A 17,831-nucleotide genomic window follows, 5' to 3' on the forward strand; every position below is an offset into this window, starting at 1 on the left:
GAAAATGAATTAATAAGTAAACTGAACATGAGCTCTTACTTTGTAATTGATTAGCTGTTATTGAAATATTCAGGCAAAAGATTGACAGTATGCATGCAGAAAACTGCCTAAATGACACATCAACGTGTGATTTTGCAAGAGTAGACATAAATTAGAATAAGGAAAATATTTTGCTGCACAACTATGCTGAACAACTCTTCTTCTTACAGACATAGTAATACATTCCAATGTGCTACGGTTATGCATTTATTGTAATATGTTCAAATCATACACATTTTAATTAACTATAATGAATAAAAAAAATTCTATCCTTTTTTACTTTTATGACTAGGCAATAGTCATATTTTTCTCTCCAAGAATGAATACACCTCAAGAGAACTGTCTTTGTAAACAGTCATTTATCATGATTTTCTGTAAAAGTTTCTAATGAAACTATTGGTTTGGGATACATCAATAAATTAGTCCTATGTGATTTGAAGAGCATAATGGATCTGATAGTGCACACAGCATAACCAAAAAGTTTATGACAGTTGTAAATATTACAGGCCAGGCATACCGTATTTTTATTGGATTATATAGGAGAATTTGTACCATGCCTGCCTGTACTGCAGATGATGGTAAACATTGCTGTAATTCCTGTACCTCCCACTGCAAAGACATCCTTCAGCTCCATTATAAAATCTGTTTTAAGAGCCTTAAAAATACAAGTATTTCACTCATCTAGGTTTATTTACAGTGAGCTACTTGGCGCTTTTTAAAGGTAGTTCTCTCAAACTCACTACAAAAGAAAGATTTAAAATCTCTTTTTCACATGCAGAACAAAATGTCTTCTTTCCTAGCCAGGCTCACAGAAGAAGGTTTGGAGGCAGTGCCCCCACATGCAAGTCCTTTTACCCCCAGCAACCCAAAGGCTGGGCTGACAACGCAAGAGGTCAGCCGCATACACTTACATGTAACACCTTCACAGCAGGAGGTGAACCTATATAATCACATTCACCCAATTCTTGCTATTTACACAGAAAAGGTGCATACTATACCAAAAAAAGTTCCCAAGGGGAAAACTTAATAGAGACAGTAACTCCAAGTAAAAGTACAAAGCCTTTTCTCCATACAGGCTTTGTACTGGTGTAGCTGATTAATTTAGCAGCATTTTCCATCCCATGAGTGCAGCCACATGAGGCGGCCCACTTCACTTAACATAGTGTCAAAACCGCTCTGCTCTGCACACCCATACACCAGAAGTTCTATGGGTGGATCTATCTAGCTACAGAATAGCATAGCCCACTTCTCTCCTGAATAGGGACATCTATAGTGGAGTGAACATCTCAATAACCATATAGCAGCATCCCCTGGCTAGGCTGCCTGTATTAGATCGCTCATTCCACCTCGTTCAGTTGGGCTATGCTATCCCAGAATATGCCTGTCCTGTGGATCTCTCCTGGCTAGTGAGCAACAAGAAGGTGCAGTGCCTTATTAGAAGAATTGCCCCCAGAAGCGCCTACTGGAGACACAGCCATACTCACATAACTGCTTTTTACAGGTATGCCTCATCCGGGCTGCAGAGAGGTGAATTTACAGCACTGCTGCGACACACTGCTTGCTAAGCTAGGTCTGTAACCCAGAGCCCAGCGCTGGCATGCTGCACACCTACTGGTATCCCAGAAAAGTGTTATGAGTCTAGACAGGACCACACACAGAAGCCAGATTAACAGTATATGAAAGCTGAAAAGGCAAAAATCCAAACAGTTCAGAAGAAAAACACAAAAAATACAAATTAAACTTGGTACAGCTCTCCAATGCTACGGTCCTATTTCCTATCTCCCCAGAGGGACTGGTGGAGGTAGTTCAGACTCTTGCACTTCCTAATATCTTCTGGAGCCCTGTATATATATATGCATATGCAGTTTTCTAAAGCAAACCAGGAGGAAACTGAAGCAAAGCAAGGAATTTTATCCCATAGTGTAACGATGACACCTAGATGACACCCAGTCCACACCAATGCAGTGTGAACTCTAGGTCCTCTAGGTCCTAGGTCCCCTCCTCCGAGGGGAGATGCAAGGACATCTGCTGTTAGCCTGTCTGGCACCAGTGGCTGGACAGTGTCCCGCAGTGCATGGACCCTCCCTGGAGGGGACTGGACGCTGTGAAAACCGGTTTGATAAACAGCTGCCGAGAGCAGGGCAGCACCAGGACCAAGCCCCGGGCTGTGGCGGACAGCTGTCTCCAACAGGTTCAGTCTCTCCTGCCTCTTCCCAGAACAAGGTCCTCCACAGGAGTCTGCCTGAGCCTCTGCTCCAGCACTGAGCAAGTTCCCACTAGCTCTCATCTCCTGCTCCCTTGCAAGAGGCTCTGCACCACCCATTGCCATTTTGGCATGCTGGCTTCCTAACAACTCCCCCAACTCCCCGTGCCGGCCAAAACGCACAGCCCTGCCGAAGCCAACAACAGTGTGCCACTTCCCAGCCAAAGCTCTGGGCTGCACTCCCCTCCCTCCCCTGCCCCCAAAATCTGGTGACCCAACGCTGATCTTATCAAGGAACAGCATGTGTGTGGGAAGGAGGGGAGAGGCTCAGCCCCAGACAAGCATATCAGCTTCATCTGCCTCTCTGCTTCCCTGCAAACGATAAGTTTGTTCTCCCTAATTTTCTTACCTGGCCACTCTAGCTCCTTTGTGTCTGAATCTCATGAGATCTCGCTCTGCATCCTGCAGGCATCTGCCAGTTACATGCCTGGCTCACCCTTCCCTCGCTCCCGAGGCTCGTTTCCTTATGGGGCCACAATCCGTGGCTCTGAGGCTCCCATCAGCTTCCTCATTCCCTCTTCAATATCAACCAGATGTGACGCAGGGGTAGATGAGAATTAATTTGTACAAGTTATGTCGAAGTCGGTGGCCAGACAGAAGACAGAAGTTCCAATCACGTCCCCATCGGGGAGGGGATAATTCTCATCTCTGTTAAATGTCAGTAAACTTGCAAAAAAGACGTCAGCCAAGAATTCCCTCACTGCAAGAAAAGGTTCAATCAGTTTCTGCACAACAGACTCTAGCCGTCAAGATAAAGACCCAATCCTCATGAATAATGTGGTGTCTAAGCACTTGCAAGCTCTGGCTGAGACCTCTCCTTATAGTTCAAACATGTCTAATGCCTCTCTTTGTCTTCACTACCCACCCCAGCTCCCTCCCCCCATACTTGCTCTCCTATGAATTTCCTGATATTGAACAAGAATATATGCTACATTCATAGTTTAATTGTTAAAAAGTCTTTCAATCAGTAAACTCAAACGTATTGCCATCAAGTTTTCCCCCATCCTAATGGTTCCCACCTGACAGTCCTGTTTCCCCGCATCAGTTCTTCACTCCATCTTCTGCTGTCTCTCCCTTACAACCTCCCAGCCTCAACCACCTCTCTTTTATTTCAGTTCTCCACACCAAGGCTTCTCATATAAATCTGCCTCTCTTGGAAGTTACGGTCTTGTTCCATCTGCATTCAAACCAGAATTCTTCCTCTTCCACACTACAGGTTTTGTCATTATGCCTAAAAATGCAAGAGCCAGCTCTTCCAGAGATATGTGGTCACTAGCCAGTTGAGGTCACCACCTACATCAGCTCACCAGCCATGTCTGGAGAGACATTTAGGTCCTGAGAGTGCTGAAATCACGTCCCAGCTCCACAGTCACGTTCCAGCTGTATATCAAGGTAAAACCCAGACACTCATCACCTCCCATCCACCTCTCCCCACCATGTAGTCTGCTTTTCATGGGACAGAAACTTCTTGTGGAGATCACAGAGGACCCAGGTCCCCAGCCTGGACAGTGGAGAAACCAGGAGGAGCCTGAAGCATGCTACAGTGCCCATCTTCACCCCAGCTCAGAGGTAGCCACAGGGAGCAGAGGGGACGCTGGTGCCCAGCCTCACTGCCGGTGCCTTTGCCTGCACGCAGTTCTTCCCACCACGGCTCGGGGTTGTGACTCCAGCAGAAAGACCTGCTTAGTCTCGACTCAGGACATGCTTGGTACAGGCAAAATCTTTAGCGATGAAAAGGTAAAAGATGTTTTTCAAACTGCAGTGCTTAACAGGCTTCTGACTCAACCCAGCATGGGAATATTCCATGGGTGGTGAAAGGTGCATCTGCCTCTGACACAAACTGCCTGCATTCAAGTCCCCATTCCAAACTGTGATAACACCAGAGCCTTTCTAAAGAAACTCGTCATCATTTTTGACATTAAAAAAAAAACAACCCACCCAAAGATGTTTTTCTTGTAATTCTTGGAAACAGATGAACTCTTTTATCTGGATAACAAAAAATAAAATAAAAATAAATTAGCCTTAGGCAAATGCTTGGCATGGAAAGTCTTAGCCCAAACATTAAAAGTTTGGCTAACTAGTAAAGAACTGAAAACTGAGTAATGTCTACTGCTAGTGCTCCCAGATCTACCTCTAATGCTCACAAGGGAGAAGTGGACTGTATTAGCTACGCCAAAGAAGATAAAGCAATGCATCTTTCCACTGAAGACAAGCTCTTAGTTTATCAGTAGGTTGAAGAAAAAAAAGAAAAAAATGCAGACAATCCACATTCAAGGACTATGAGAACAACAACAAATCTTTGTAGGTTCAGAAGAAAACTGAACAGGCTGCAATACCTCCTTAAAAACAGATTCACTTTCTGATTCAATGTCATGCTGCTACCTAGGGAACACACAAAGCACAGGCTAGTTCCCTGGAAAATGTGTCAGTTAAAAGAAGAAAATATGATCCACAACTGAGGTTTTGTTTTCACACTAAAATAAATCAGAGCATTCATAATTGGGTCTGGCTGGAAAAAAAACCCTTTGTTTATGAAAAATATGCTCAGTAAGTATTTGGTTGGCACAACAGTGAGTTATCCCACTCACAATCAGAAAACAGGAAAGTCAGTCACAGCTTTCTAATTCAATAGCAAGTTCTCTTAGAAGTAAAATATCTTGTTTTGCAACTTGTACAAAAATTATTTTTACCTAAAAACTATGAAAGGATTACGTATGAATAAAACATGGCTCACTCCTGCCTCTCAGAAAAGCCAGTGGCAAATGTTTCACACACTTAAGTAGAACCGGTTGGGTTTCCTAATCCATTGATAGCTGAATTTTGTATCTGTCTTCCACTGATAAAACATTCACATTCAGGACATAAAAGCAAATAGGTCAAGAACGTGCAGCATGTGGAGCCTGAGATATTTCCCTTTTCACAAAGTGTTTGATATCAGACACAGAAAAAGCTTTGGAAATAATAAGAAAGACAAAGATAGTATCAAACAAAAGTCAGGATTTTCATGAATGAAATCCTTACAGTTTGAAAGTCAGAAGTAGCCTAAAGTTACTCTTCTAACTTATTAGTTCTTCTAATAAAAAAATAAACCTTTTATAAGAAATCTGATATCTTTATATAGGATACATATCATTCTGGCAGACAACAATGCTATTCAAGTATAATAAAAGCTCTATCTGATGACTGCTGGTAAAAATCTGGGTGCTAGGTAAATGTTGGCATTGCACAATCCTTGGTTGCTCTGAACAAGCTGGGTTGGATACCATCAGCAGTATCATGGTGCTCTGACACGTGCCCAGACAGTTACTTCCAGTACCCAAGGCACCTAATACCTGTAAAGAGCAGTGTGTGATCAGCCAGCCTCCCCATACTTTCCAGTCACCTCTCTTGTAACAATGACCTCTTCTGAAAAATCTAAGTAAATGGCACCTGTCATGCACTGAGCTTCTTCAAAAAATATGGCTCTGAGAGTATCTTCTCATTTTAGAGCACATTAATGCTGCATGCTCGTGTCCTTATGAATCTGCTAGTTTTGCCCATCATCCATGGAATATCCATTTTAAGCCAATCCCACCACCACCTCAAATTACCTTTTCCAGCTCTAAACATCTCCCAAAGGCCCAGCTCTCCCATGGTTTCTAGTATCTATCGTCCATTACATACAGGTAAAGGGCCACTTGCCCTTCTGCTTATCCTCCTCTCTCTTTCTCCCTGTCTCTCTACACCTTTTCCATCTCAGCTTTGCTTACGTATTGCTCTAATTTGTCTTCGAGGAAGGATAAAGACAAAACATGATGCTGTAATCAAGACACTGGAACGAGATTCAAGAGATACCAGATCCTGAGTTCACCACAGCCTTCCTGTGTGGCTGGAGGAGAAGCATTATTTGTGATGAAATCCAAGTTCCACTGGAGTCAACAGCAACCCTCCTCACTGACTTTCCCTCAAGGCCTTCTCCAGTGAATTTCCACTTCTCTGGGGTTTCTCTCCTTTTCATTTTATAGTCTGTGTAGCCTGCAGCTGCTGTAGAGAGCTGGCTCTTACCTAGTCCAGTGGGACAGGATCTTTTCGTAGATCCCAATGTCATAATGTAAGTAACTATTGTTAAACCTAACTAATCAATAATACCTGTGAATAGGTAGGTACCTATAAAATTGTTTGTATTTGATATATCCACTTGTTCCCACCCTTCAAATCTCACACTTCTTCTGAAGATCTGATCCTGCAAATACACAAGAATAATTTAATATGTGATCAACCATAACAGCATCCATGGGACTACTCAAATTGCTCCCTGCAAAGGATTATGGCTGAACTGCACATGGCTGAACGTGTGTGTAGGTAACACAAAAAAAAAAAATATTTCACATACTTACCTACTGATACAGCTTTTATTGTGCCCTAGGAACTAAAGAGGGAAGCTTATAGAGACTTATTCATTCTATCAAGAGACTGAGATTTCTCAGATGATCCACGAAGTACGAAATATGAACATCTGAATTAGCCAGCAGTTCAGAAATATTGATTTTAAATTGGCTTAGATAGGCTTCAACCTGAAAAATATTAACTGTAATCTGTCTACAATAGGCTACTAATATCCTGAAATCTCTAAGTTCTTTTTTTGTGTTTGTGTGCATGCCACGGAATACACTAAATGTCCTCATCGGTTTCTCCCCCTCCTTTCCTAACCTGTAGCCAAAATCACAAACCATTCAATGAACTGCAACAGAGAAGGTAGTTGGTATTTCATTGTTAATGAGTTAGACTGTGCATGTTTAGTATCCATAGGTATTCTGTTATCACTAAAGATGTTGTGATTTTGGTGTTAGCTCTCTTGGTTTTAAGATCGTTAAGTACTGTAAACAATGTATAAGTAAAAACATTAACTACAAGGTGCTGAGAAACATTTCTAGCACACAGAAAAAATGACTGACTTCAAGTTAGAAAAAAACCTCTCTGGCATGAAACAGTGACTACTGCTCGTGGAATTTTATGAAGTGTTTTACTATCTGTCCCTTTTGCAACCACAGGAAGATAGCAATCTTTCTTAATGGGTCTTAACAGCAATACCATTTTAATGAATGTATTACATAATTACACTAATGTACACGCTGTAATTTGCTAAATGCTTTTCGACTGTACAAAGACACAGTTTTTTTCAAAAACAAAAAACAAAAAATTGGCACCCAATTGCTAATTAGCGGACTAGAAGACATATTCTTCTGACCTTCTGTCAGATTAAGTTTTCTAAACTGCTTGTACTGCATCCATCTTTCTGTGGCTCACAGTTCAGCTATTTAGCTTACCCTTTTTTTTTTCCACAGAAAAGGAATTTGTTTTCTGTGTCATAGCATTTTTCTCTTTTTAGCACTCGCACATTATATTTAAAAAAAAATGTTTATGTAATACTCTATTTGCATCTTTAATATCTTTTGTTTATTTTAAAAACCAAGAGATGCAGAAAGCATAGAAATGGCACAACAGGCCTTTATTTGTTAGGTGAAATAATGCGTGCATTCAACCAAATTTTTCCTTTTAAATTAGAAATTAGAAAGTTAAATGTATATGCTAAAATCAGCTATAACAAAAAGAGAGGAGGTGACTCTAGTGCACCAATCTCCATTTTGAACGCCCTAAATGTTCACGTAACATTTCTTAAAGTGCCTGAATTAGTTGGATACCTAAACCTTACTGAAATTGTTGTGGGACCCGTGTGTCTAGCTCTAGGAGAATACTTAGAAACTCAAGATTTTCGTATTAATTTAATTTCCAACTAGATCCTTGAGCTAGGCAAGTGATGGAGCGCAAGTGATGGAGATACATTTTTTTAAAAAATCACCAGTCACCTGGAAAACTGCTGAATTTCATAATGATCTTAGGTTAGATGTAGTGTTGATTATTTGCCTAGCACAGTATTTCATGCCGAATCACCTGTCTAATAATATTTCAATGTTAATTTCATAGTTTGCATTATTGTATAATGTTAGAACTTTCCTCAATTCATCTTGAAATGTTTGGCTTTTTGATAGGTTCACACAGGCCCACAACAAATATCACATACCTTCACATACATACAGGATACATATTCATGGAGATAAGATGTGGAAAGATCACTAATGGATAGACATGATTATATCAATCAATTTAAAAGATTTTGATTTAAAGCAATTAAATAATACTAATATAGTGTGCAAAAAAATGCAATGTAACAGTTCTTGGCATTTTTACATTAAATGTAATAAAAGAGTAGAGGCTTGATAATAAAACATTTGATCCTATGAAGACAGTGAGGAAAATTCTTACTGGGTTGCCCACGGTCTGATTCAGAAGTCATGGGAACCACACAAAGTCTGATTTTCAAAACCTAATGGAGACTTTCCATTAGCCCCAACAGACTTTGGGTCAGACTCTTAAAAGCCTATGACTGCCTACAAATGCATTGTGCCGATGCCTGGCCCACAGGCTGCTCCCCATATGCTAAAAAATAAAAATACCTCTTCATATCAAGAACGCTAGAGCTTCAAGATCTGTAAGAAATAAGAAAGTACTAGGTGATACTAAGAAACCTACTATTCTAGATGCATACACCGAGTCATAAAAAAATCACCCATGTCATTATGAGATGTCTAATGGTCATGCAAAATGCCTTCCTATTGACAACAGAGTTTTCTGACAGAAAGCGTACACACTCACTGACAACATGCCCAACAACTCATTCCCATCAGACATTTAAAAAGTGCAAGCATTGTTCTCTTCCAGGCACCCAAGCTTGTGTCCAGGGGATCATGCGGTGAAGGCAGTGGAGCCAGTAACTGTGATGAGGCTTTTGAGTGGGTAGCAACAACTCATTCCCATCAGACATTTAAAAAGTGCAAGCATTGTTCTCTTCCAGGCACCCAAGCTTGTGTCCAGGGGATCATGCAGTGAAGGCAGTGGAGCCAACTGTGATGAGGCTTTTGAGTGGGTAGTGCCTCCAGCCCTGCAGTCCACGATGGACTGAATCTTCCTTCTTAATGCATTGCATTACAGTGAAAAAAAAAGACAACAAAAAGGAAAGAGGAAGGGAAAGGGAAAAAGAAAAGCCTACCAGTTAACCCAAACGTCAGCATTTTTCTTGGATGTGCTCAGCACTGATGGAAAGCCAAGAGAAGCTGTTCAAAGGTTTTTGCGTCAGGCCATTTCTCCTCCATTAGGTATGTTCATTTTCCTCTTGTGTACCAAGTAATCACTTGGGCTTTCACTACAAAACTAGTAACAAAACTAAACGCTACAGATTATTTACAAGAGCAAACAAAAAGGACCGAAAACAAAACCGCGGGAAAGAGCTTTCAGAAGTGGAGGCTGGTATCTTGCCAGGTAAAGGTCGGAGACTAACCTAATTATATGGGAGTCTTTACAGCAGCTTTGGACGTGACCGCTTCTGTGATTCTGTTAAAGATTCAGCAAAAAGCAGAGTTGGACCATTCATTTCATTGTAGTTTCTAACAGGATTTTCTCAAACAACAGGTTTCTCTGCCAACTGTATTTGGTAACCAAGCGTAAGTGAAATCAAATGCCCTTCTTGCAGGCCACGAAAATATAGACTGAATCAGGCAAATATTAGTCTCAAGCGTCTTTCTTAAAAGAAGCTTTGGGCCTACACTCTTTGGTCTCATATCATATTAGGCACATGAGGAGATCTATTTTCATATAATTTTGTTCCTTGATTAAGAAGACATATTCAACTGCAATTTTAATCCATCCTGCTTCAGCAGCAGCTAGGGCAGAACAAAATCCTTTATTCAAGAGGGCTACAAGCTGTGCTGTTGCTTCAGACCCATCATTTCTCCCCCAAGCTGTCCCCAAGCACCTGCTGCACAGTCCTGGCTTTGCTCATGCAGACAACCGGTGGAGGGCAGGGGATGCCTGATGAGTGCATAGATCTCAAAACCTTTTTCTCCACAAAATGCTGTTTTTTCAAATAGTGTTGTTCCCATCTGTGTAACAGTTTGTACTCTGCATCTTTAAAGTAGGTATGTAAAACTGGAAAGATTTTGTAACCGGGATGAAATATCCACTACCTTTAATTGTTGCACAATTAAAATAATAATGGTAGGATTTTTTGACTAATCAAATAAAAAAGAACATTTAATTGAACATTTCATTAATGTTTCATATCAATCAGGAAATAAAATACTCTTAAATTTTTATTGCAATATTTGCTTGTGTTACTGAGAGCTCTTTAAGGCATCAACGAATGTAACAAACCCATTTATTTACAGCACGTTTGCCCTCGCTAGGACTGAAGGGTGCACAGGAAAACAGAAAATGCACTTTGGGATGTCTTAATAAAAATACATGCAAATAATTGGGAAAACAAGAACAGCAGCATGTAACAGCAGAAAACTTCTAAAAGAAGACTAAATTGTTGCTGGCGGGTTTTTCCCCTTTTTAAATAGACAGGTGAAAATTCCCCTTTAGGAAAGTGCATGCAGAGCATGCAAGGCTTTTGGAGGAAAACTATTGTACAGGCTGGTTTCCAAAAATACTGTGGCTATAAAACATAATTAGATGACAACTATGTGAATAACAAAAGTTAAAATCCCTAAGAGTAATGAGATTCATTTGGTAATTGTATGAATGCAAGATAGATGTCGCCCTTTTAATTTGTTCTCTGACCACTGAGGACGCAGCTTTATGGACAACTTTCCCAGCAGCACCTTGATCTAAGCAATGACTGCTCTGAGATCATTGGATAATTTGCTAGATTATATTTCAGATGGATTAACCCCCAAACCCAGCTCATCAGGCAGCCACAGTAAACTCATGTGTTCATACAGGGAAAATACAAGGGGAGAGAAAGTAAATAAAGGTGAAAGGACAGGTTTTCTACAGACATAAAGTACAGCTTTCTTTTCCTTTTTTTTTTTTTTAATTAGGGATGCTGAGATTCTTGTGCAGTCGCCTGATTTTTAGTGCTGGAGAGCTAAAAAACACAGCAAAGGAGCAAGACTTGCAATAACATCACGAGCAGGGGTGGCACTGAAGTGTTCAGCCTGCTCAGCTGACAATCTCCCCCAAAAATGCAATTTAACTCCTAGGAAGAAAACCTTGTTAATGCAGCCATATTGTAACCTGCCATATGGTTCAGATAATCGATTTCAAATGTGAAGTGATAGACAAGAGCCCCATTTGTCACATCTTCCCCTGCAGATATGTGAAGAAAAAACGAGGACTCACCATTATTCACCAGGACATGGAGTGGACAATTCTTTGCTCTAAACCGCTGCACAAATTGCCGTATGGACTTCATGGAAGCCAAATCACAGTATAAAAACTCCACTGGGAGAGAAGAGGAGATGAACAAAAACAGATTAAAGTCAGTTACAATGATATAAAAACACACTTATAGACATCAGCAACGACTCCTGTGATAATGTCACCAGGAAAGTAAAGATTCTAAAAATAAACCAGGCTTTTGAAAATTATGGGTGAAGCTGGTCTCAGAAGGTTCCTTCTTTCTCCTTCCTTCCTTCATTTCTATTTTTAAACTATTGATTCTTCACAGAGCAAATATGAGGAATGTTGCTGCCAGGAAGTGAAGAAGGGTATCAAACAGAGCAAATATGTCCCAGTTCTCCTGTTTTTTCCACTGCTACTATTTAGGAAGAAGGGCTACAGTTCTTCAGTGCTGAGATGATCAAGACATGGCAGCTGGAAATCAAATGGGGAGAGGAGAAGCCACATCGGGCACCACAATGTTTCCCTGTGTTTCTGATGCCAAACATGCTGCCTATGTTTTTTTCAAGATTATCTGCTGAGTATCTGTGGTCCAAACAGTGATGGAGTCTGACAACACGTTATAAAACAAAGCTTTATTGAGGCAATAGGAAAGATGAGCAACAGCGTGCCCATACGGCGACTTATCCGATCACCAATAGCAAACACGGCATCGTAAGTGATGCCATGGCTCTGGTGGGCATCCAGGGACACTTGGTGTCTGGGTCACCTGGCAGCAACAACCAGGCACGTAAATGCCTTTGAATGCCGGTAAGAGTCATGCCGCCCCTTGGCTCCAGCAATGGCAGTGTGATTTGAGGGGATCATACCTCAGCATGGATACTGTGGGCAGCATCCTGCCTACGCTGCCGATGTTGGTCAAGGGGCAGGGTGGTAGGGGGCAAGGGGCAGGGGGTCAGCAGTCTGCCTATGCCAACGATGTTGGTCAAGGGGCAGGGTGGCAGTGTCTCAAACTATATTAAACACTGATATGTTTTTATTTCCAAGAAAACATGTCTCTAACAAAAGCATCCTTTGTCCAAACCATTAGTCAGCCATTGACCTTCACTAGAACACTACAAAATTAATTAATTAAAATAAAAAAGATTACTTAAATCCCCTAATAACTTTAAACCCATCAGGTCTGAAAATTCTCCTCCTGTTGCAGTTGTTCAGCTTTCACCCCCTGACTCTCACAGCACTGCTTCAGCAATTGCCTTGCCTTGCATGACAGCCACGACCAGGGTTATGAAGTGAAAACAAGCGGTGCCCCTCCCCAACAGCAGCAGCTATCCCCACACAAACAATCCAAATTCTTTAGAAACTCTGCAAAGGGGAAAAAGAAAGAAAATTTTGACCTCATCCACCTGTTTTAGCATTTTAGAAAGTATACATATTGCATGCCAGGCTTTTGGTTTGTTTCAGCATTAGCTATGTTTCAAGCAAGAAAATGTGAGTCTCTAGCGCAGATGTTATTCTCTCTTCTGGTTTGCTACACGTCGTAGTGGGACTCCAAGTCAGCTAGATGTTGTCAACTCCACACCAGCCAGACCCAGTACACTAGGGCTCTGATGTGGATTTGCCTGAACCTCCTCCATAAAGTGAATTTTCCAAGAAAGACCAAAAGGTGTTTCAACTTTAGAAAGTCAGACAGTACTGAGCAACCTCCAGTGACTAAGTCCAGCAGAAAGAAAGGTGAAGGCTGTACAAAACACGCTCCCCTTGCTCACTGTGTCCTTGCAGGGTGAGTCCTTACTGTCCAGTTTGATTTCAACAACCTCCCAGATTTCCCAAGCTGTGGCAACCTCTGCACAGATGCACAGTCCCCAGGATGGTTTTGGCCACCACAGCTGAGGAGAGTGGGGCTCCAGGTCCTTGCTGCGTTTTCCCCGCTCCCCTCCGCCCTCCCACCTCATGGCCGGAGGGCTGCTCCCCTGTGCTCCATGGGAAGGAACAGCCACCCCCTTCCTTGCACATGGCTTTCCCCACCTCTTCCTATGAAAGAAACAGCCTTTAAAAGAAAGGAAAATAAAAGATATACAGTTCTTCACACACGCTAAAGAAAGCCTTTCTGACAAGAACATTAAACTATTGGGTAAACAGGCTCCAATGCAGGCTGCAGTAAGAGACCTTTCCTGTTACTCTTTTCCCTGGTCCATCAGTGATGTTCACCAAACTGTTTCATCCTGTCACAACTGAGGCTGTGAGCTATAATGCCTCTTTATAATGTGTCTGTACAATAAAAGTTTAGGAAGGCCTGCAGGCACAACAGCAAGCTAAATAACAAAAGACAATCACGGCTCTCATTAAAATCCTTCACAGGAGAACAGTTCCTTCAGTTCCCTTCAGTTTTACACAATACAGGGCTTTAATAATCCATATATATTTTGAACCTAGACAGTATTAGTCCTCTGAAATTGTCTTAGTGAATTTATATAAATGACTCAGTGGCCTTTACCATTTAAAAAAAAAAAAAAAGAAAGCTTATATTCCAGTTTTAAGATAGTGTAAATACATTTTTTCGAAAAGGCTGTAGAATCATACCATTTCAATGGCACTGACCCATGAATAACACTGGACAATTTCTTGACCTCCCTATAGACCTTTAGGAGGTCTGCAATTTTGATTAATTTCACTGATGTCCTACATCTGGAGGTGGTAAGGAAATGCAAAAATTACTAACTCCTGTAAAAGAAGAGAGCTGTTTAGGTCATTCCTCTTGTGGCCTAGCAGCTATATAAAACCACATGAACGGCACTGTAATTGCTCAGATGCACAAAACCTGGTTGTACTAACTTATTAGTAACCAGTGCAACAACGAATGGAGTAAAGACCTAGGCAAAGCTTTATGCTGACTCTACTGTTGCGCTACTTCTCCAGGCAGCTCATCAAGAAAAGAGATTAGGGAAAGCATGATCAGCTTCTTAGGAGGCAGCCACTCACACTGCCAGTGGAGGAGTCCCATTTAATACAAAATATTCATCTTGGTACAGAAGGCATTGGACTTTCATTAGCTGCAGTATTTTGTGGCACAGTGCAAGGTCCAACCACTTCTTCACCACCTGTATGGACTGTGGCAACATTATTGACTCTCCTGGGTTTTGCTAATGACACTGTATGTGCCAGGAAAGCAGGTCCCTGAGAACATTCACCGAGCTAATTTTTAATCTCTCCCCTCATCTGACCTCAAAATTGTCCTTTTCTGCATTGCCAACTAGAATGGTGGTTAGATAACCAGTGTGCCAAGGCAACTGCTTTTCAGGCTGACCGGTACAATCCCATCCTTCCTGGGAATTAACTTTTTGCTACGTCTGTCTGATCTCCCCTCCCTCAATTTTGTAGTTGCAGAGCAACTGCTGTCCTTCATTATGACTGTACAGTGCCCAGAGTAATGGCATACTAGGCCAAGGCTATCATTACTAGGCTTATTTACTTGCTTACTTGGGAAGTGTGTCATCATATTCATATTTGTAAAGCATTTGCCATCAAAAGATCGAACGTGCTTTGGAAAGGAAAACAAACAAACAAATCAAACCCCAAACTTCTTTTGCTCATGGGGCAGAAACATTAATGGCCAAAGTCCTTGTTCGTGCTCATTCGTGCATGATGGCTCTTTGCCAGGGAGGCAGTCTCACTGGCGCGAGTGCCGCGACGACTGAGATGCCATTCCACTCGAGAAAGAGTGCCAAAACACGGTACCAAGTCCTGTGCTGACTCAGCAGCAGGGCCATGAACAGAAACCCAGTTTCTTCTTTGTCCCATGGTCCAAGTATTTAATTTTTTTTAGCAGTGTACTGAAGAATTGCACATCTAGAAGCTAAGGACAATGGTTAGTTTTTAGAATATTTCAAAGCATGCACAAATATACTAAGAAAGCCATTTTTTTAAAATGTCTTAATTAATAAAGACCAGTATTTAATAATGTGAGCAAATGACTAAACCTGAACTTGAACTAGCAATGTGACTTGAATCGCTTTTCAGAAACAAAGATGGCAAAAGGTTTTCTGTATGGGATAGGTATGAGCAAAAAGAATAAATACGTGCAATAACAACAAGCAAACTGAAACATATGCCAAAATTAATATTTAGATATGTTACTTCTTACTTTTTTGGTTTGTCTGCCACTAGACTTGAAATTATTCAAGTACCTAATAATTGACAATAGTGGTCATTATGCTTTTGAGTTTAATAATATGTTTTCAAAACTAACTGGTTCCTTTGATTTGCTGTATGCCATTAAGAACAAAAATGAGGAATAGAATCTACATATAGAATATCTGCAGCTAATGCTACTGAAGTACTCTATTTTCTAACTCTATCCCATTTTATCACTCCTTCTCCTATACTTCCTCTTGCTTTCAGGTACTTCTAGAATGACAGACATGCCTGTATTTCTTTCTTCTAGTGGATATGTTCCTTGTTCTTACCTAAATAATCTTTCCAATAAAAGCAAGTGAGTACATAATTGTCAGGCACTGGCTAAAATATTCACTGTTAAAAATATTTTACTATTATTTTATTGTAATTTGATGATTCAGTTGTCAGAAAGTTATTAGCTAATAAAATATGAAAGGAGCATAATTTCCCAAAAGACAGCTAGAGTTACTTATGCCATTACTCACATATGAATAGATATGTATATGATGGTGCTACAATTGCTGCTTTGCCTAATTGCTTTCTTTCAAACAGGTATCTGCCTGGTGCAGCATCTTTTCAGTAACAGAGAAGTCAGTAAGATGTTTTTCAGGCTGCTCCTCAATAAGGCTGTACGAATCCCACAAAGCTATGCTGGCTGACTGCACACGACAGCACTGAGCACACGTACAGATCAGTGCCTGTTCCTGCACTGTGCACCCTCTGCTCGCTTGGTCGTGGTAACTGCAGTCAGAGGAGCTGAAGGACAGGCACCCGGTGGCTCTTGGAGGGCTTTCTGACACCGTGAGCCCCACAGCAGCCCAGAGGAGCCCCAGCATTAGGAAAGCCCGACACAGCCCCCGAGTGCGCACACTCCCCCGAGTTTCCCCCTTCGAGACAACTTCCCCATTTCTGTCTGTCTGCTTCTTCACACTATTAGCACACCTTTCTTTTTAACATCTAGAATTCCCCTCCTTTCCTTTTCACACCAGCCCAGTTGACTCTGGTTGCACATTTCTTCTGTGTCTGTATCACAGAGGCGTAAAAAACATGAAATGGGAATTTTGGTCTACTATGGAAGGAAAATTCAGAAGCAAAAAGAATGGACAGATATTGCAGTCAATGATCAGGGACTGTAACTTCTAAGATATTTACTGATCAGCTGAACACAGGAAAATGCAATGTTTGGGCTCCTGCAAAGACTACGTCACTTAGGTTTGATTTAGATCAGATTAAGATGAGATGGAGACCACCTACCAACTACCACCTTTTCTGTATTCAACTGTAACTCGTTGCCGTGTTTAACCTCAGCCGGCAACTGAGCACCACCCAGCTGCTCGCTCACACTCCCGCCCTCAGTGGGATGGGGGAGAGAATCAGAAGAGTAAAAGTGAGAAAACCTGTGGGTTGAGATAATGAGAATATAATAATTGAAATAAAATATTATAATAATAATAATAGAATATACAAAACAAGTGATGCACAATGCAATTGCTCACTACCTGCCGACCGATGCCCAGCCAGTCCCCGAGCAGTGGCCCCCCGGCCAGCTTTCCCCAGTTTATGTACTGAGCATGACGTCACAGGGTATGGAATGTCCCTTTGGCCCGTTTGGGTCAGCTGTCCTGGCTGTGCCCCCCCCCACCTTCTTGTGCACCTCCAGCCTTCTCAGTCGGCAGAGCATGGGAAGCTGAAAAGTCCTTGGCTAGTGTAAGCACTACTTAGCAACAACTAAAACATCGGTGCATTATCAACTTTGTTCTCATCCTAAATCCAAAACACAGCACTGTACCAGCTACTAGGAAGAAAATTAACTCTATCCCAGCCGAAACCAGGACACTCGTCATCTTGAAATTATTATGGACAGCTACAGCTCTACTTCAGCAAAAATCATAAGTCAGAGTCAACTTTCTTTTATTACTTATGCCAAAGCAGTTTTCCATCATGCTTTCACTTTCTTTTTTTGTGTTAGAAACACAAGCAGGGGATCCATGCTAGGGAAAGGTGAAACGCTGCCCAGCACGGCAGGGAGCTGAGAACTCATCGTTCATGGTGGAAAGAGCACTACAGAACGGATTGCTTTGCCTGTTCCCATTTGCCACCCATCTACCCAGTATCTGAAGATACCAGCAGGAAG

The 17,831-nt window shown here is 41.5% G+C and overlaps 1 protein-coding gene across 1 annotated transcript in view; it reads right to left on the minus strand.

Moving 5' to 3' along the window:
- Positions 1–17,831, minus strand: part of DHRSX (dehydrogenase/reductase X-linked) — a 137,150-nt gene that overhangs the window by 54,779 nt on the left and 64,540 nt on the right. The window contains exon 3 of the mRNA XM_019472617.1: positions 11,522–11,623. Coding sequence (XP_019328162.1) covers positions 11,522–11,623 — 102 coding nt within the window. The remainder of the gene's footprint in view (positions 1–11,521; positions 11,624–17,831) is intronic.

The sequence above is a fragment of the Aptenodytes forsteri genome, unplaced genomic scaffold (genome assembly GCF_000699145.1).
Source record: "Aptenodytes forsteri isolate BGI_AS27 unplaced genomic scaffold, ASM69914v1 Scaffold212, whole genome shotgun sequence".
NCBI lineage: Eukaryota > Metazoa > Chordata > Aves > Sphenisciformes > Spheniscidae > Aptenodytes > Aptenodytes forsteri.